This window comes from Ochotona curzoniae, unplaced genomic scaffold (assembly GCF_017591425.1).
Source record: "Ochotona curzoniae isolate NIBS_2020 unplaced genomic scaffold, NIBS_Ocur_1.0 contig_883, whole genome shotgun sequence".
Taxonomy (NCBI): Eukaryota; Metazoa; Chordata; class Mammalia; order Lagomorpha; family Ochotonidae; genus Ochotona; species Ochotona curzoniae.
The window spans coordinates 71,631,733-71,652,448 of NW_024466599.1; the positions used below are offsets into that span (position 1 = coordinate 71,631,733).

The following is a 20,716-nucleotide window of genomic DNA, read 5'->3' on the forward strand; positions in this document are numbered from 1 at the left end:
GTTAGCTGATCCATGCGCCTCCTCCACTGTGTTGGCACAAGAGGGTTCTCTCGGTCTTGAGTCAAGGCAGTGAATGATAAGCCATTATTTCTCTGTCAACCAGAAGAAACTCAATGATGGCTGCAATGAGGAAGGGGACTGAGAAACGACACAACCCAGTGGAAAGCATTTGTAGAAAAATCAAAGCCATCCAGAGGAGAGAAGCTGCGTCGGATCCAGTGCAGCAGATAAGCAAGTACCACACCAGCAGTTTTGAGAGTCCATGGGTCCACAGCAAGAAGAACCGTCCAAGAGCTGCTGAGAAAGAGGATGGCGGCTTGCTTTCCTGTGCCCACCTCGCTTCTTGCAAGTTTGGACAAAGTTGCCACCTTCATTTCTTGTCCGGAAGTGGCATCTCCAAGGACGCCAGTCCTGCCTGCTTTCAGCAGTCCTGAGAGTGAAATGTCCTTTGTCCATCCCCCACGTTTCGAGAACAGCTCGGAGTGGGCATCAAGCACCAAGTGCAGACACCCACCTGGGCTGGCACAAAGACAAGGCAAGCTCCTCTTGGAAGAGGACTTGGACACTTGCTGCACTGAAAGAAGTTCCAGTACCTTCGTAATTGACCCTGGTTCCGCTTCTGGTCAAAACCCTGACTGTTGGAGTCCTCAGGAGTTGGTGGTGATGCGGTTATCTCTGAATGATGAATGGAAACCGGGAGGTGATGACGGCAGAGATGGTGTCACCAACAGCACCCCAGGGACCTGTGAGGACCAGCTGCTGGCTGGTATTTTTCGTGCATGGGACACAGCCCACAGAGGCTCGGTAGGAATGGGCAGAGTAATAGATTTTCTGAGACACATGAGCCCAGAGGCTGAAGAGCATGACCTCGAGGAGCTGAAGAACATATTTGACCCTGAAGAAAGAGACTCCAGTGTGGACCTGGAGGCGTTCCAGACAATTGTCAAAGTTGATGGCTCGTTACCGGAGCACATGTTGTTCCAGTGCAGGAGTCACCAGCAGGTTGAGTAGCATCGCTGATGATTCTGTCTTTGAGCTGGGGGACAGCATCAGTTCAGGCAGGGCAGTTTCAGGGACCACAGATGACATGGATGTCTCATCACAGGGAGCCTTAGAAGTGTCTGATTTGATAGACTACGTGGCACACCTACATTTCAACAAGCGAAAGTTGGAAGAGGAAAATCCTAAGTTTAAATTGGCAATAGAAACCTTGGCAGAAGCCAACGGGCAGTTGTCAGAGGAGTGTGCTGAGCGACACTTTCAGGTGAAAAGTGCCCAGCAGGCTATTATAACAAATCTGTTAAAAGAAGAACTGGAACAACTGAAAAATAGTATGAATGCTGCAGAAGAACAGAAGACCATGCTTGAGGCCCAGAACAAACACTTAGAAACAAAAAACCGAGCTCTTAGCAGGGTTTGCTGCCCTGTGCTGGATCAGTAAAACACTCCATGTATCTAAGCATGAGGCAGGTGGGCCCAGCAATGGCTGGTGCAGGCAGCCGACCTTGGTGGCAGCTTGCACGCAGTGCTGGTTTGCAGATGTGCAGGATCCAAGAATTATTGCATCCTTGCAGCTTCCACCTGGGTTTCAAAGACAAGCCTGGGAAGCCAGGCCACATTGTGCCACAGCGTTTAAAAAAAAAAAAAAAAAAAAGACATCCTTGCCCCCATCAGACTGTCTAGGTTGAACCCCCAGCTCTGACTCCAGCTGCACAATGCACGGACCCTGCAGCAGCGATGATGGCTCAAGTGACTGGGTTCCTGCCACCAGGCTGGAGACCTCCATTGCTGTTTCCGACTCTTGCCTTAGGTGCCAGCCCAGCCCTGGCTGGTGTGGGAGTCTGGGGACTTGAAGCTGTGAAGGGGAAGTGTTCTTTCTCTGCCTCTTAGGAAAAAAACATACAATCATCTCTTTGGGAATGCCTTTGTTGGCAACTTCATCTAGAAAAGCTTCCACATGAAGCATGAAGCTCCACTCCTGACATCACTGAGGTCAGACCAGTAGTTCGCTTCAGGAGATTTTGTCATCGTGTGCCCAGAGAGCAAACTGTTGACAGACACTGCAATTCGGCCTTTTACTGTCATCATTCCTCAGTCTTGCAGGAAGCGGGTTTTCAGGAAAGGCTGTATATTCAAGATCTCTAAAAAACAGCATGCACAAGGAAATGATTACCTGCCCGTGTGTCCCATCTTCCCGGTTCTTGACGCTCTGGTTTGCTGCTGGATGTCCACTCGACGGAAGACGCCAGGAGGCAGGGATCCGCAGCGAGCCTCACCACCACTGCTGATCTCCAAGTTAAAAAACGTCAAAGCAGGAGCTCTCTGACTTCATTAGACTACTGTTTCTAGAGGGAAGATGACAGTGATTCCAGCCTCTTACCTTTTATTTAAAGGAAGCAGAGTTTGCCAGAATAAACTGTGTGACCAGAGTGCACAGGAAGTGGAGTTTGACAACTGATTAAGGAATCACCCCTCCACATTAGTTAAGACACTTCCCCTAACCAAGATGGACATTCTGAGAGCACAGGGCAGATTTCAAATACAGCTGTTATTATGGAAACCTACTGTGAAGCTCAAGGCAAGACACATTTCCTATTTCTGAAATTTCTCATTGACTCTAATCACACAGTTTATTCTGGCAAAACTGTTTACTCATTTCAGATAGAGATGAAGAATAAAAAATCAAGTTTTATACACCCTTTATCCTAGTCAAGGCTACAGGATAAATTTTTTACAATTTAAAAAAATTAAGCTTGTCAATAAACATTTATTCTTGTTTACAAAACACACAGTAATCCGTTCAGAAGGAACCAGGAACGAATGCCTCAGCTCCGACTTCACCTGCAAAGGAACGCAAGTGAGCCTTACGTCATCACGTTCCCAGCAGGCCCGCAAGCTGCACATTCCTCTGCTTCTCTGACCCAGCAGCAGGAGCCGGCTGGGTGTCTGCTGAAACACCCAGCAGCAGGCATTTGATACAGTGGTTAGGACCCTGTTTGGGATGCCCATTCCCCGTATCGAAGGGTCAGCTTCAGTCACAGGTCTGCCCTGTTTCCAGGTTCGTGCTAAAGTCCATTCTAGAATGCAACAGTGACGGCTCAAGTAGCGGTGTCCCTGTGACACTGGTGGAAGACCTGGGTTGAATTTCCAGCTCCTGGTTCTGGCCAGCAAGGTCTCTACAGCCATGTGGGGAGTGGACGGAAGCTGTGCCATCTGTGTCCTGGGTTTGTTTCTCTGCCTCTCTCTAATAAAACTGTCCCATGTCACACTTAAAGGTGAAGATCAAATTATAATTGAAATCAATATATTATATCATTGAAAAAAGTAGGATATGCCTACTTCATTTCACAAACAAGGCCATGAAGAACTTAATGCTCATGTGCAGTAAGGAATTTTAGTTTTATTTATAGGAAACACTGGACAAATTTTCCCAAAAGTGTCATAAGAAAGAATGCAATAAAAGGGAAAAAATGTAAAGCCCAAAGTCCTTTAGTGCTGCTCTCTAATTCCAAACAAGGAAAAGGTGTCCCAGGTCTGAAATCTCTATGTACAAACAGAAGAGCAAGAAGGCTGCAGATTTCTCATCTCCTAACTGGAAATTTCCTAAAATGTCTTTCCACCAGGGAAAGCCCAGATGACCAATTACTGAATTAAACAATTCTATCTCAATTATCTAAACAAATCTGTGTGTTCTGACTTTAAAAACCTAAGAAATAGGATTACCTTGTTTCTATAGTACCATGTAGCTATTTGGAAGCACACCTGCCTTTCAGTAGAGTGCCTCACTTGGTGTCATCTTTGCGACAACCTGAAAGCACAGTTATCCTGAATGCTATTTTAGTAGATAAATATAAAGACTAATCAAAAACCTCTGTAAGAATAAAATATCTTAGCCTTTCACATATTAAATCAGAACCTGAAGGTAGAATAATGGACATTGCTTTCAAGTATACAAACTATGTGCTTAAAAAAAAATAAAAATGTCCTTTAGTTCAAGCCCAAGGTGTCCGAGACGCTGTGAGCACGAACATGTGCTAAGAGTCAGGTCCTGCGTGCTGCGGGTCACTCCTGCCAGTGTCTGCAAGAAAGCAACAAAAGCCATCTAATGTTGGCTGGACAACAGCCCATCCCAAGTTTCAGTTACACAAACATAGCTTCTCATTTAAAGATAATTTAGGAAACAAATTACAGAAGATATAAGTGCAAAAATGACAACCGATTCCAGGGAGACAGCAATAAAGAGAAACCTTCCAATGCGGGAGGTTTGCCAGTTTTAGCCCCACAGCGCCTTGATGAGCCTGGGGCCGCGGAGACACAGCGTGAGGCAGTGGTACTGCAGCATCTGCAGAAGCAAGCATGTGGCAGTGGGGATGGAGACTAAGGAAAGGAACAGCTCACATTTCCTGGACATTCAAGTACTGAGGACTTTCAGACACACTGGCATGTTGTTATTTCCATTTTATAGATGGCAAGAAAGCACAAGAGCTATATGAAATGCAGACAGCTGGGGTATCACCAACAGCACAGCGAGCAGGGAGTGCGAAACCACTTCAGGGCCAATGGCTTCTGATGACCACAGAATAATACTTCTTACACAGCAACAAAACCAAATACCCTTTTTGCAAATTAAAATTTTTTTAAAAAAATTTAATGGTGAAGTAGTACTCATTAAAACGCACCCTCCCAGTTTTAACACCAGCTTTTTAAATTGGAAAAACTACATAATTGCAGCAAAAATTTCATATTTTTGGTGTACACCATGTTTTCAAATATGCATCCACCATGGAATGGCTAAATCAAGTCAAGCAACATATGCATTACAACTTACACTTAGCTTTTAGCTTTATGAACACTTAAAACAAATGCCGAGCTCGCAGAGGGGAACCGTGGCCTCACAGCCTCGCCCAAGGAGACCACAGGAAGCCCGGTGTCCACAGGAAGCGCCTGGGCCTGCTCCCCAAGGTCCTGCAGTCAGGGTAAATGCTTCTAAGCTACAACAATCGTGTACTAGAGAAACCAAATCTACTCCTGAGTTAACCAACACTGGCAGACACCAACAAGCGGGCCCAGCCTAACTCCACACACTAAAAATACGCCATTTATGAATAAAATACACTGTTCCGAGAGCAGCTGAGGGAAGATGCTCCTACAGGTCAGCTTCTACCACTGCGGCATTCCCCAAGCGCTCTCCTCTTCCTAAGACTCATCTCAAACTGCAGTTTCAGCATTTCATGTTTTCTTAGCTTCACAGTTATTTAAACATTTTGATATGAATATGATTTAGCTGGAATTTTACTATTTTGGGGAAAAAACATGCTTCCTTGTCCAAAAGAGCAAAATTCAAGAAACACCAACTTTTCCCAGTTGGCAATAGCAATTCTGATGGAATTTTCTGTTACTGTGGCAAAATAACTGTAGGATTAATCTTTACAATTTCGTAATAGGGCTTGGCACGGTAGCCTAGTGGCTAAAGTCCTCACCCTGCATGTGCCAGGATCCCATAAGGGCACTGGTTCATATCCTGGCTGCTCCACTCCCCATCCAGCTCCCTGCTGTGGCCTGGGAAAGCAGTTGAGGATGGCTCAAAGCCACCCGGAAGAAGCTCCTAGCTCCTGGCTTTGGATCAACTCAGCTCTGGCCATAACAACCACTTGGGGAATGAACCAAAGGATGAAAGATTTTTCTCTCTCCTCTCTGTAAGTCTGACTTTCCAAAAATAAATAAATCTTTAAAAAAAATTAGTAATAGCCCAGAATGCTTTTAAAAGAACAAAAATGTATGAATTTGCTTTGCCTTGCAAATATTAAAACATGATTTGCAAGTTATTATTTATTTACTACACAATATTAGGACAACTGTTAAATACTTGGGGGGAAAACTGATTAGTTAAATCATATCTTAAATTATGTGCACTAAAATTTTAAATGTAAAATATAAAGTCCACAATTATTAGCAAAATGCCAGCCAAAACCTACATTTGATCTTAGCAAAAAGGCCAAGAAATGATTAGCAAAAATTTAATTCTGAAATAAAACATCATCCTAAACAAGCATGCTACTAAAGGCAGAAAAATGAAAGGGGAAGGTAAACTCCATACAGATTTAAAAGTTCTATGTAATAAAATTTATGAAGAAGTCGAAAGATGCAGAAATTAGGAGGAAATAGATGAAAAAGACCCGACATTTTCAACAAGTAACTAAGTGTAAGAGTCCATATGGATACTTGGTATCTTCACAGAATCAGCTAGGGAGGGACGGGTACTTCCTGAGTGGCACAGTGACGCACACAGGAAGGGTTAAGGGCATCCATGACACAAGTGGGCAGTGCGCTGTCGCTCACCTGCCAGACAACAGAAGCCTCCTCACCAAGGGCTAAACACACACAACAGCCTGATTACAAGGTGTCACTCATCATAAAGGAAATGACAGAAAATCCAAAATGCCAGCAACACACAGCTATATGTTAAAATAGATTAAAAAGCTGCTTCTTGAAAAAGGAGCTTTACTTAGTAAAAAACACAGCCGTGTGTTTAGCATCTTTTCCCATCCTCAAGCACAGAAAACACCCGGGCCTGCCCAGGGTGTCGGGGTTCATTTTTTCCTTCATGTGCTTCTGCATTTTCTGATCTCCTGCCTGCCGCTGGCAGCCTAGCGTGGCAGGCGCTGCGAGCACTCACCGAGCAATGCTGTGCTTTCTTCTGCGTCCTCCTTCAAGCCGGCAGGGTCCTGTGGCACAGCTTCGCTTGTGGATGCTGACAGCAAGCTGCCCGGGTGACTTCTGTCATCCTCGTCTTGCAGACTCACATGCAGAGTCACCGGAGAAATGCTTCCTGGGGTGGCCTCGGGAGCAGGCAGCTCCTGCACAGCCTCAGGCTCCCCCTGGAGATTAGGACAGAAGAAAAATACTTCGCTAAGCAACAGGTTCAAAGCTCATCTACCATGCTGCTCCTAGTTCCCACGCTACTCACTTCTCCTTATCTGAGACTATCAGAAAATCCACGTCTCCTAAGCAGCCTGCTAAGATCAACATGTCCTTAATTCTATTTCTTCCCTTTTGATACGAGCTACGCTACCTCTGGAACCACCTACTGACATAATGGAAAGCTTCCTTCTGTTTTCCTGCTTCTGCCGTACATCATGACCATAACCAAGAATTAACTGCTGCCTTACAACGCTTTAGACACTACATTTTCAAAGATGAACAAAGGGCTTCATATTGTATTTTAATTTTCTCAAGAAGTAAGAAAAATCAGTTCTGTCATCTTCCTTACTGTCTCTCAGGTGCATCCCACCTCCAGCTTCCCTTCACTACCTACTTTGAAGATTATAATGTTAGGCTGGCAACTCCATCAGCATCACAGTACAAAGTCTCAGTCCCTGGGAGCACTCCAGAGAGCCGAAGGTGGTGCCACCTGCACCAACTCAGTGTGGGCTCCTGCAGGACACGGCCACTCCCTCAACCCCACAAGGCCCAAAGCCTGCTGTCTCCTGTTTATCTCAATACCTACCCAAACCTAACTACCTGTCAGTCCCAACTCCATAGTTCAATTCACAAACATGTCATCAACCTGACTCCCGGCTCAGCAGCCCTCTAATATAAACTCTTGAACTTCCCACTCCCAGGCGGCAGGTAAGTTGCTCCTAGATAGCACTTCAGACACACCTCTGTTGCCATGCTGTGTGTCTGTGTGTGTGTCCCCCAGCCCCTTTGCTAGTGTATATCACTCTGTGTGTGTGTGTGCGTGCAGTCCAGCCCCAGCAGATCAAAAGTGAAATCCTCAAGAGCTCTCTGCTCCAAAAGACCAAGAAAAGCTCTAACACTTCAGACGGCACTGCTTTGATCAATGCTTGCCAAATGAGTGAAAGCAATGGTAACCAGTGGTGACAATGCAAGCCAAAGGATCCTGCTGTCTACCTGGCTGTGAGGACTGAGCTGGTCACCAGGGCAGAGCAGTCACACCTAACCCAAGCACCTGGTACAGGGCAGGCAGGGGTGACCATCTACCAGCCCAGCGGGAAACATCAAAGACAACCAATAACCAGCACACTGCTGAGAAGTGAAGTACCACATGTTGCTGTTCCTCAAAAACACAAGTTCCAGGGACACACATCCTAGACTTCCAAAAGTAACATCCTTAGAAATCAGCTCAACCTTCTGAAAAAGGAAGGATCCTGACTTATAAAATATGAAGCATGCAAAAGTTAGGATTAAAGTCCATTTGCTAAGGTCAGGGACACACATTTTAAGTAAGTGTCCAGAAATGAAAAACAGGGCTAAGATTATCCCCTAATAAAGGAAACAGCTGTGAGTGAGCTTCTAAAACTACCCAGGGCCTGGCATGGTAGCCTAGTGGCTACATCCTCGCCTTGCATCTGCCCGGATCCCATTTGGGCACTGGTTTGTGTTCCAGCTGCTCCACTTTCCATCCAGCTCCCAGCTTGTGGCCTGCAAAAGCAGTAGAGGACGGCCCAAAGCCTTGGGACCCTGCACCTGTGTGGGAGACTCGGAAGAAGCTCCTGGCTCCTGACTTCAGACTGACTCAGCTCTGGCTGTTACAGCCACTTGGGGAGTAAACTCTCCCTGTTACCTCCTCTGTGTAGATTTGACTTTCAATTAAAAAAAATGATTAAATTTTAAAACAAAGAACAACAACAACAACAAAAAAACACACACTTTGCCCAAAGCTTCCAGGAGTCCAGTATTTAAAATGTCCCAGAAGGCCTACCCTCTTCTCTAAGGTACAATTTACAACGATGAACCCAAGTTCATGAAGAAAGGCTGTATCATGCTAGGTAGAGCTGTATGATCAACAATCCTGAACAAGCAACATTTATAAATTCCAGAGGAAAGACAAACTTTCTAGACATCTCAGAATGAGTTTCCAGCAAGATGTTTCCTGAAATTTGATCTTCCCCCTTTGTATGTCACTGAAGCAGGTGTATTCTGGAACTTGCATTGAAAACCGTAACTCCCAGGGGCTGTACGGGGGTTAGCAGGCTCTGCCCTGTGGTGTTAGCATCCCATATGGGTGCTGGTTCACTTCCAACCGTGCTCTCTGCTTATGGCCTGGGAAAACAGTGGAGGATGGCCTGAGTCCTTGGGACCTTGACCCCATACAGGAGACCCAGAAGAGGCTCCTGGCTCCCGACTTTGGATCAGCTCAGCTATGGCCTTTACAATCATTTGCGGAGTGAACCAGTGGATGGGAGATCTCTCTCTCTGTCAAATCTGCCTTTTAAGTAAAAAATAAATAAATCTTTAAACAAACCCCATAATTCACAGGAAAGTATAGTAGCCATCAAGGTGGAGATTTCTTAAATATTTTTCGAGGACACCTTAATCTGGAAGGTGTAACGTTCTAAGTCGACCCGCTGCTCAGAAGGCAAGTTTTCTAAAGAAGCACAACTGTTTAGTGACGCCATTCAAACAGTCTTACATGGCTATTATGGCCTTGAATTGTGTAACACGACCATGATATTTCTGTGCTGTTCAGGGCAGGTGTTGTGGCACAGCCAGTTATACTGCTACCTGCAATGCCAGCTTCCCATACTGGGGCACTACTTCAGATCCTGTCAACTTCACTTCTAGTCTAGTTCCCTGCTGATGCACAGTGCAGAGCAGTGACATACGGCCCAAGTGCCTGGGAACCCGCCAGCCACATGAGAGACCTGGCTGGAGTTCTGGCCTTCCACCTGACCTAGCCCCGACTCTTATGGCCACCTGGGCAGGGAACCAGCAAAGGAAATCTCTCTCTCTCTCCCCGCCCCCACCTTCTCACATATGTTTAGCAACAGGAAAATATATTTGATATTTTTAATATGCATTTTTTCCCCAAAAGCCCTTAAAACTGCATTAGTTAATAGAGTATTTTGAACATTAAAAGATTGCATGGGGAAAAAAAAAAAAGATTGCATGGAGCCTGTAAAAACAATGAAAAGTATGACCAGAAAAACCTTCTCCCCCTGTGTGGCTGCCCTCCCTGGGTAAGGCAGTGGTTAAGAGCTGGAGCCTGTCATCAAGCTGTCTCATGTCTGAGAGACTAGCTGTGGGAACGTGGCAAGTTACTCAGCAGACTCTGGGCCCAAATACCTAGTTAGTAAAGCTGGGTGGGAACACGTTGTCCACCAAGGTGGACACATGACCACACAGATAAGGCACCTTGACACATGACTGGCTAGCTGCCACCCTGGTCTCCCTTGCACCTTGCACTCATGTCTACCGAGGAAAGTCCTATAACCATCTAAGGGTCACAGCCTGTTGGACTGACAGGATGGTGATGTGGGAAGTGTTAGCCTCAGGTTCCTCACAGGTCAAATGTGCTGTATGAGACAAAACAGTTCAAGGATCCCTAAATTTCATTTTGATTCTGGTTTATTCAGAACTGACTACATGCAGACATTCTGCAGTAAAGCTTACCAGAGCACACTGCTCAAGTCATTATAAATTCTGGCATATCATTCTATCATACATTCAGTACGTTTATTTTGGATTGCCTCAGGAACTCGTTTTAACAGAGCAATGTTTTTTTCGGAGAACCATAACGATGTGGGAATAGCACCTCATCAGTTTCTCTTGCCTCTTGTCAATAATGGAATGGGAATCCCTCAGGAAGAACCAGGGCAAAGGTTGAATATAAACAAAAATGCAACAAACCCAATATCCCAGGGCTTTGATGACATCAAGTTTACACATTGGACACGTTCGGTGATCCAAAAGCCATGGGTCAATGCATATTCTATGAAAAATATGCCTAAAAAAATTAAGTATGTGTTAATGTCTCAGAGTAAATGTTTATAAACTCTATAAAGGAAATAAGACATTCTCTAACTCATCTTCTCATTACAATTATCTGACAATACCTCAGCAACAATCGGCCAGTCACCTGTCCTAACTCATTGCTCATCTGCGGTGTGCAGTGACACCCTCCCCGCAGGCCAGGAAGGGCATGGCTCATGTGTACTTCATGCCAGGCTGCACTCTCTATGTGCCACTGTGAATTACAGGCCTTCTGGGAATGAATGTAGCACAAATAAGCTAAGAAACAGATTTTGATATTGACTTCCCAAAATGATTTCAATGAAAACAGCAAAATACGAACAGAACATCTGTTAGTCATAAGCTTAAAGAATACTTTTCCCTTCTCCTGCCTTAAGCTGGGTCTCTTGGCTGTTGAGGCCATCCAGGGAATAAACTAGTGAATTCCCTCTAACTCTTTCAAAAATACATAAATCAATCATATATTTCCATAAATATATATGGAAGGAAAAGGTCATTCAACATTTTCTTCTTTTACTTATGCATCTTACATGGCTAACTTTTCCTCTTACAATGAAAATCAGGGTTTTGGGCTCAAAAGCAGCTGTGCAAGCTGAGGGCTGCAACGGGAAGGAGGCTCCTGTGCTCTCTGCACCTGCACCAGCGGTGTTCGCAGGCACACACAGCATGTGTGCAACAGCGCCAGGTGCAGCACGGAACTGTTGTACGTGACTATTATTGTTCTCAGAAGATACTTTCTTCAAACAGAAATCCAATGTTTATAGTCCAGTTTGTCTTTTGGCCTATCCATCCTGACTAAACACAAAAGGAATATATACATATAGATCTTTTACAAAAACACAAAAGAAAATTGGCCTTACTGGGGACTTTGTTACATAGAACACAAGAAAAAATGGGGAAAGGGGGGGATCCAACCCCAAGAAGGAGACTGAGAGTGTGCACAAGTAACAGGCCTGCGCCAGAGGATCAAGGGTAGACTCCAGCCCCGCAGCCAGCATCCTCCTTAGTGCATTCTCCCCATCCCTGCAGGCTCCTGAGCACTGCTGCAAGACTGCAAGACAACGACGTGCTCTAAACCAGCAGGGAGCACAACCTCACTGCCTTAAACACCCACTGCACCAATCCCACAGCAGTGGCTCCATGTTTCAGACAGCTACTTTTATTCAGAAAACTTTCATCCTGTTATTCTGAAACTTGTTGCTTCAGTTCATTCAAAGAATGATCAAGAATTTAATCTGGCAAGTATCTTTGCATGGATATTCCAAAAACATGGAAAATGGAACTAAAAGGGTAAATTTATTTTGGTGCAAAAATATTCTGCAATACATGCTCATAAACTGTCATCTTGTTATATAAACCAAGCAATCATTAAAAAGGTTTGGACTCAAGTATCCCATTAAATCTCAAACTTTGTTGGTAAACAAAGCCCCCACTGTAGCTACAGTAAAGGAGGAAATACTCATTTTATACTACTTCTGAAAGAACCAAAACCCAAGGTGCAAATCAGTAGGGCCAGATGCCACCTGTGATCCTGGCAACCCACATGAGCACTGGTTGCAATTCTGGCTGCTCTGCTTCGGGCCCAGCACTCCCACTCTCGTGCCTGGCAAGGCAGAGGAGGATGACACAATTACTTGGGTCCCTGCCACCATGTGGCAGATGCAGTCTGGCCACACCCAGTCAGTCATGGTCACTGTGGCCATGTGGGCAGTCAACCAGTGGCAGATCAACCTGCCCACCCTGGCACCTCTGTGACTTGGCCTCTCTCCCTGGGTATTCGGGGCCCTCTCCTTTGGGTCCTGCACTCTTCTTTCTTAGTTTCTTCTGTCCTAACACAGCACACTTTTGCCTTGCTAAAAGTGGATTAAAACTCCTGGGATTGGAATGTAGCCTTGATTATGAGCCAACCCATGATAAAAATATATAATGAAACTTAATGGTCATCTATGAGTCTCCAAAGCAAAACATTTTTAAAATGACACTGAAGTTTCTCTTTTAAGAGATGAGACAACCTTATCATAAAGATACATAACTCTTATAGGAAATGTATTATGTAATTTTAAATAGCTCATTAGAAAAGAGAACATACTTGCATGGCAGTATTCTGATAATATCCTTTACTTTAAAATTTTCAATACACACTGCACAATTTTCAGGATCAACGTCAATTCCCTGTAAAAAGATGAGAAGTATTTACTGTTAACTTTGGTGTGCACTGTATCATTTCAACTCATTAAACCCTGACTAAATGAGGAACAATATTCTCCATTGGTACAATCTGAAACTAAAACAGAAATAATTGTACTCTGTATTTACTTTTGTCACCATCAAAAGGTTATTTTAAAGGTGGATGTGTGGCCTAGAGGCTACAATACCCACACTGTGCATGAAGAGAGACTGAGGTGGCACCAGCCTGCCATGTGAGAACCAGTTTGAGTTTCAGCTGCTTCACTTCTGATCCAGCTTCCTGCTAACATGCGCGGGAAAGCAGCAGGATGGATGGCCCAGGTGCCTGAGCTCTTCCATCCCCATAGGAGACCCAGATGCCTCCCTGAGCTTCAGACTGACACAGCTCTGGTCACTGTGGCCATTTGGGAGGGAAGCAGCAGATGAAAGATCTCCCTATTGTGGTCTCTAACTCTTCCAGACAACTAACTCAATCTTAAAAAAAAAAAAAAAAAATAGAGAGAGAGAGAGAGAACGACTGAGGTGGAGGCCAGGCTTCAGCCCAACTCAGCTTTCCACGAATGCAGACTCAAGGCAGCCATGACGCCCCAAGTGTCTGAATTCAGCCATTCCCAGCCCAGTTCCTGTGGGTCTCTGTGAAGTGAACTGGTGAGTGGGAGTGTTCTGTCACATTAAAATGATAAAATGTAAAAATAAATAACTAAATACATACACTCTTAAAAACATATTGAACAAATCTGGCTGTAGAGTCACCGATTACCTAACCAAATATCAACAATATTTAAACACTAAACCAACATACATGTTTTTAATACCCAGTGCAGTAAACTAGTCTTCTCCTTGCATGTGCTGGCATCCCATGTGAAAGCTGGTTCGTATCCTGGCTGCTCCACTTCCCATCCAGCTCCCTGCTTGTGGCCTGGGAAAGCAGTAGAGGATGGCCCTAAGCCTTGGGACCCTGCACCCGTGTGGGAAACCAAGAGGAAGTTCCTGGCTCCTGGCTTCGGATTGGCTCATTTCTGGCCGTTGCGGCCACTTGCGGAGTGAACCAGTGGATGGAAGATCTTTACTTCTGTCAAATCTGACCTTCCAAAAATATGTAGAAAATTCTTTTTTAAAAAAGTATTAAAGAGATATATACATAGACATGCAAATGCCTGCTGTGGCATGATAATTTGTTTTCCTGATACAAAACATAAAATATGAAGGAAATATATATTCAATAAGCTGTCTTCTGATACCATTAAAAAATAAATTTGCTAAAAAAATAGAGTTAACAATCTGTAAATGAGAAATGGTAAGTGGGTAAATACCTAAAAAGGTTCATCTAACTAGACATAAAAAAAAAATCACAAACTAGGGCCCGGTGTGGTGGCGCAGTGGTTAAGGTCCTCGCCTTGCCTCGCACGCCTGGGATCCCATATGGGCGCCGGTTCTAATCCCGGCAGCCCCGCTTCCCATCCAGTTCCCTGCCTGTGGTCCGGGAAAGCAGTCGAGGACGGCCCAAAGCGTTGGGACCCTGCACCCGCATAGGAGACCTGGAAGAGGCTCCTGGCTTCGGATCAGCATAGCAGTGGCCGTTGCGCTCACTTGGGGAGTGAATCATTGGATGGAAGATCATCTTCTCTGTCTCTCCTCTCTGTATATCCGCCTTTCCAACAAAAATAAAATAAATCTTTAAAAAAAGATTACAAACTAAATAATGATTTTTTAATCCAACAAGTTAACAAAGGTACAGAAAATCCAAAACTGCTGAGGAGGGGGCAGCACTGTGACCACTTCCCCCTCTAAGGACTCGCTGGTGGGTCGGCCCGCCCGCCTGCTGTGGGTGCTGCCTGCACCTGCCTGCACAGTCCTGCTCCCATCCACCAGGCAGCCGGGGTCAGAGCAGCCATCTGACCCGAGACAGCCCCACACGATACTCTGTCCTGGGGTTCCGGGGACAGACTTCCAGAAGCAAAAATCGCTGTCTCCATATGGCTGCCACTCTGGCAAATCTGTTTTATGGAAGGCAGTGACACAATCCTTGGATAATCATTCAAAAAAATAGTATTTGGCAATACACATCATCCATTAACAAAGAAGCAGGAACAACTCCATTTTATATGTATATAATATTATCAAAGTCTGTATTAAAATTAACTTCAGACATTTAAAATTTTACCCTGCAACGACAGTAAATACTATCACTTACTTAGCAAATGCCATGCAGAAATACCACAATAATTTTGAAGTCCCTAATAATGGTCGGTAAATGCATATTTATTAACTTATTTAAAATTTTATTTTTATTGGAAAGTCAGATTTACAGAGAAAAGGAGATACAGAGAGAAAGATCTTCTATCTGATGGTTCACTCCCTAAGTGGCTGCCAACAGCTGGAGCTAAGCCAATCCAAAGTCAGGAGCCAGGAGTTTCCTCTGGTTCTCTCCTGCAGATGCAGGGTCCCAAGCCTTTGGGCCGTCCTCCACTGCTTTCCCAAACCACAAGCAGGGAGCTGGACGGGAAATGGAGCAGCTGAGGTATGAACTAGCATTCATACAAGATCACGATGCATGCAAGGCAAGGATTTAGCCACTAGGCTACAGTGTTAGACCTAATGCATATGACCCCAGAAGCTGTTTAACAGGTAGATGGAAAAATATTTTTCTGTACAATTTTTAAAAAAAGATTTATTTAACTGTATTGGAAAATCAGATATACAGAAAGGAGAAGAGACAGAGAGGAAGATTTTGCATCTGATGAGTCACTCCCTAAGTGGCCACAACAGCTGGAGCTGCACTGAGCAGAAGCCAGGAGCTCTTCTGGGTCTCCCACGGGGTGCAGGGTCCCAAGGCTCTGGGCGACATTCGGCTGCTTTCCCAAAAGCAGGGAGCTGGAGGGGAAGTGAGGCCACTGGGATTAGAACCGGTGCACATATGAGATCCCGGTGCATTCAAGGCGAGGACTTTAGCCACTAGGCCACCATGCTGGGCCCTCTGTACAATTTTAAAATGTAAAAACTGCTATTTCTCGGGACTATCCAGGCATGATTTTCAAAAAACCCAGAAACATATTTTCAAAACTGTTAAGGAACTGTTTATCCATTTATTTATATCCTCAAAGACTCGGCTCAGTAACGCACACTGTATCCTTACGTTTAAGGATAGTGATTTTCTCCTAAGTCACGTTCCCAGGACATGACAGTGCGGGCTTGTGACTTACGATGATGAACATGTGCAGTGTCACCTGCAGTACAGACTCGCTCCCCAAAGAGGTGTGATGATTTGTGGATCAGATGCTAATTAAGCCCCTAGAAGTAATTTTTTTTTCTCTTAACCCTTTTTGGCTTAATACACTGTCAATATTGTTCTGTTCAATACATGTGGAAAGAAACCAGAACCTTGCACAAATTACTAAAATGAAAAGGCACAAGAAAAGTTATCAGGGAAGGAAGGACAGCCAGCAATGATGCCCCAGAGTATCTTCACATTACATGTGCTCACCAGAGCCGTGAACACCAGTCTCCAGATTTCTAAAAAGGTCGATAATTTAACGTGCTATTTTTCCTCTAATTTTTAAGTAGGTCATAGAAGCACATATGCACGACAAGCTAAATTCCTTTTTTTTAAGTCTCAATAATTTAGTGAAATGAAAACAAACATAGAAAGAACTTAGCGCAGCACAGCAGTTAACACTTCCACACTGACACTCCACAGCAGAGCAGCAGTGTACAAGACAAAGAGCAAATGCTGCTGCACCTGCAAGCTTTCTCCTTGCAGGGATTCTGCCTCCTGGATTCCAGATCAACCCTATTCCAAAACTGCTTTAAAATTCTCGGCCTGGCACGGTAGCCTAGTGGCTAAAGTCCTCGCCTTGCATATGCTGGGATCCCATATGGGCACTGGTTCTAATCCCAGCAGTCCCCCTTCCCATCCTGCTCCATGCCTGTGGCCAGGGAAAGCAGTTGAGGATGGCCCAAAGTCTTAACCCTGCACCCGTGTGGGAGACCCGGAAAGTCTCCTGGCTCCTGGGTTATAGAATGGCTCAGCTCCGGCCTATGTGGCCACCTGAGGAGTGAAAAGCCAATGGAGGATCTTTCTGTCTTTTCCTTCTCACTGTAAATCTGCGTTTCCAATAAAAATAAATAAAACTTTAAAATGAACTCTTGCATGAAAGCTTGTGCCAAACTTATTTAAGCTCCACCAGCTTGATATCATGAATTAGCAGCCTGGAGGAAAATTCCTCACATTAGAGACACATTCTACAGAGTGTATCCCGAAAGCAAAAGAAAGTCAGGAAACCATTACCTTCTCCGTGTGTTTTACAGTGTGAAGCGGAAGCTGGCCGATTACTTTCTTTGTCTCCTTTCTATGACTCTAGGCAGAAAAACACCACCATTTGATGAAATTTTAATTAAATCACTATTTTTAAAAGTCACGAATAATATAAACAACTATAAAGGAAAAAAACTCATTTACAAAGCAAAGTTGAATGACTACACTGACAGTAACAAGTAAATAAGAAAACACTCAAACAAAAACCAAGCCATTCAAGTATTAATGTAAATAACAGCCAGATGTAACTGAAGAGCTGTTTGGTCAAGAATACTTATTTTCAGTTCCATGTTTGAAGAAGAAATGAAATGTTCTGGTTATCATTAGCAAGACAGTGCTTGGCAGAGGAAAGAGCCCTGCCAAGCCCAGTGGTAGGGAATGAGGCCTGGGCATGGCTGCGGGGGCCTGGCAGCCTGGGTGTGGCTGCGGGGCCTGGGAGTGGGCACGCTGCTCCTTGCTGGCCCGAGACAGGAGCTCCTAAAGCAGGTGGCTGCACAGCAGCTCAGCGGGGTCCCCTCCCTCTTAGCTCCTGGCCTATAGGCCTAGGCAGAGCAGCAGGGTTCTAGGCAGCAGGCCTGCTCCACCTCACACCCCAAAAAGGACAAACTGCCTTATTTACATAAATCAACTGTGCAAATTTCAAGGAATCCAATTCCCCACAACAAATTTGTTGTATTCCAGCTAAAAAACTTACTTCTAAAAAATTACAATAAACATGCATGATAATGAAACTAACAAGATAGTAACACAACAGCTTCAGGGAATATAAATATATCTCATTTTTATGAATTATCTTTGAGAAAGCAAAATTACGAGTTAGCCATAGTTACCTGCCTTCCAAACTGTGAGCCCGTGTACAGGAAGCGCTGTATGTAGTAGAATATGAGCCAGGCCAAGGAGATGATCATCATGGTGATAAAGGCGATGGCCACAAACACCACAGACTGACTGTTGATGAACTCCTGCACGTGGCGCATGCCAATCCCGATCGTCATTGTGACTGGAATTCCTTTTTGCACCAGATCCAAAATTTCTCTTCCTTTTGGGTAACTAATCATAATGACCACTATATTTCCTGTTCCTGTAGGGAAAACAAGAAAAAACAGAATAAAGACCCTAAAAATAGAGAGAATGAGCCGTGTTGGAGCACCATGCCCGTCTACACCATTACACACACGGGACACTTCAGTGAGATGGATAAGCCTCAAGGTGAACACCAATTACAAACAGTCGTTCCCAAAGAGAAAACAAGACCAGTTCTCCTGGAAACGAGCATCGGTGATCTTAGGTTTCAGAGTTAAGATGACAAAACTAAGTTTCAGAATGATTTCTAAGATCCTAAATCTATAAACACAGTCATGAAGAATCCCACAGGACAGTTCTATGCTTCAGCACTAATACCCAATCTAGAAGCAAGCTGATTAAACTCAGGAGGCAAGAAGAGAATCCCCCATAATTATTTTCAAACACTGTCATTTCACTGAAAGCATGAGTACACACAAGACAAAGCGAAAACAAGCAAGCAAAAACAACCCAGAAAAGCATGACAATAATCATCTCTAAAATGAATGGAAGAATTATTTTGGCAAGAGTATTCTTCTTCTTCTTCTTTGGATTTATTTTTATTGGAGAGTCAGATTTACAGAGAGATGGAGAAACAAAGATCTTCCATCTACTGGTTCACTCCCCAAATGGCCCCAATTGCCGGAGCTGAGCCTATCCAAGGCCAGGAGCCAGAAGCTTCCTGCAGGTCTCCCACACAGGTACAGGATCTCAAGGTTCTGAGTCTGCCTCTACTGCTTCCCAAGGCCATAAGCAAGGAGCTGGATTGGGAAGTGGAGCAGCTGGGAAACAAATCATATGGGATCCCTATGCCTGCAAGGCAGATTCAACCACATAAATTATGGCACCAAGCCCAAGAGTGTTCTTACGATCTTAAACATTGCTAATTCACAAGTCTGTTTAGGGAGAAATGAACAGGAAGAATTTTTAAACAGCAAAACAAGTAAATAAAGCAGTGTAGTACTGACACATGAACATCCCACGAAACAATGGGCTGACTGGAAAGCCTAGAGATTGAGATCTCTGAAAGAATCGAGGGTGATGAGGAGAATTCCAAGGACAGGCATCTGGAAAGGCCACCAAGATACTGCTCCTGATAGTGGCCATCTGGATGCCAGGGCTGAGGCCTAGCAGTCTAACGGGACTCCCAGCTGAGTTCCATTTCCAACTCCAGCTTCCTGGCAATGGTGTGAGGCAGCCCTGACACCCACGTGGAGCCACAGTTCCTAAACACTAGTTTCAGCCTGGTCCAGCATCTGTAATGGAGCAGCAGATGGGAGCTATCTGCGTCTCCAGTAAGCCGGACCAAGTGCACGCACAGCACCTGACCCCATCTGGAATGGCGCCCCACGCTGGGAAGGCTGGGTGTGAGTCCTAGTTCCTGCTGCTGACTGCGAAGGCAGCAGGAGCCACTCCAGTGGTTAGGGTCCCTGCCACACACTCCAAAAGACCCAAACCCAGTGCCTGGCTCCTGGGTTCAGACACCTGGGGAGTGAACCACCAAATGGCAGGAATCTCTCTGCCTCACAAACAAGCAAAATAAATGAGATTTTTTTTTTTTAAAAAAAAAAGGTCTACTTTGGGAAAAGATGTAACATAACAAACAAAAAAAATTAGTTCCTTTGGGCCAGCACTGTGGTGCAGGTTACACAGCAGCTTGTGACCGGAAAGCTGGTTCAAGTCCTGGCCACTTCACTTCCAATTTAGTTCCTTATAACACACTTGGGAAAGCAGCAGTGATGGCTGGGACTCCTGCCACTGACGTGGGGCACCTGAATGCAATTCCAGGCTCCTGGCTTCACTCAACACTTTCATGTTTTCATCACCTCCAAAAGAAATCCTGCGCCTCCTGGCAATCACTCTAGCAACTGGCTCCCAAACCCAAGAAGGCTGCAGGAGAGATGTAAGGTGGCCGGCGGCAGAAAGATAAAAAGAGCAAAGCACCTGCTTGGCGTGAGTAACTGTACATGACTGGGGCAATGAATTACAGGAAGCAATAGCTAGGGACACTTTTATAATGGGCACACCTCATACACCCAGCAATTCCACATCTAGTACAGCTCCACACCGACGTCCTTATGGAGGTACACTACGAAGTATCTGCAGGGCCCACTGCAGTAGCCTAGGGGCCAAGGTCCTCTCCTCGAACACACCAGGATTCCATATGGCTGCCAGTTCGTGTCCAAATACCCCGCTTCCCATCCAGCTCCCTGCTTGTGGCCTGGGAAAGCAGTCGAGGACGGCCCAAAGCCTTGGGACTCTGCACCTGCATGGGAGACCTGGAAGAGGCTCCAGGCTCCTGGCTTTGGATCTGTTCAGCTCCAGTTGCTACGGCCACCTGGGGAGTGAATCAGTGCAGGTAAGATCTGCCTCTCT

At 45.0% G+C, this 20,716-nt stretch overlaps 2 protein-coding genes and 1 non-coding gene across 4 annotated transcripts in view; 1 reads left to right on the plus strand and 2 right to left on the minus strand.

The window, feature by feature from the left end:
• RNF149 (ring finger protein 149) overlaps nucleotides 1–20,716 on the minus strand; it is a 31,034-nt gene that overhangs the window by 1,907 nt on the left and 8,411 nt on the right. The window contains exons 2-7 of one of the 2 annotated variants that reach the window (XM_040993818.1): nucleotides 18,109–18,359; nucleotides 17,252–17,320; nucleotides 12,866–12,948; nucleotides 10,654–10,750; nucleotides 6,677–6,878; nucleotides 2,120–4,078 (exon numbers count right to left, since the gene is read on the minus strand). In XM_040993818.1, the coding sequence (XP_040849752.1) occupies nucleotides 4,035–4,078; nucleotides 6,677–6,878; nucleotides 10,654–10,750; nucleotides 12,866–12,948; nucleotides 17,252–17,320; nucleotides 18,109–18,359 (746 nt within the window). In that variant the 3' untranslated portion in view covers nucleotides 2,120–4,034. Of the gene's footprint in view, nucleotides 1–2,119; nucleotides 4,079–6,676; nucleotides 6,879–10,653; nucleotides 10,751–12,865; nucleotides 12,949–17,251; nucleotides 17,321–18,108; nucleotides 18,360–20,716 lie in introns of those variants that run through there. The other variant, XM_040993817.1, reaches the window with a different exon arrangement.
• Nucleotides 310–1,483, plus strand: LOC121165334 (inositol 1,4,5-triphosphate receptor associated 2-like). The gene is given in 2 exon segments (XM_040994042.1): nucleotides 310–948; nucleotides 950–1,483. Coding segments are annotated over 2 exon segments (1,131 nt in total). The 3' UTR covers nucleotides 1,442–1,483.
• Nucleotides 1,987–2,096, minus strand: LOC121165491. The gene has a single exon (XR_005885272.1). It is a non-coding gene; the product is annotated as a small nucleolar RNA SNORD89 (small nucleolar RNA).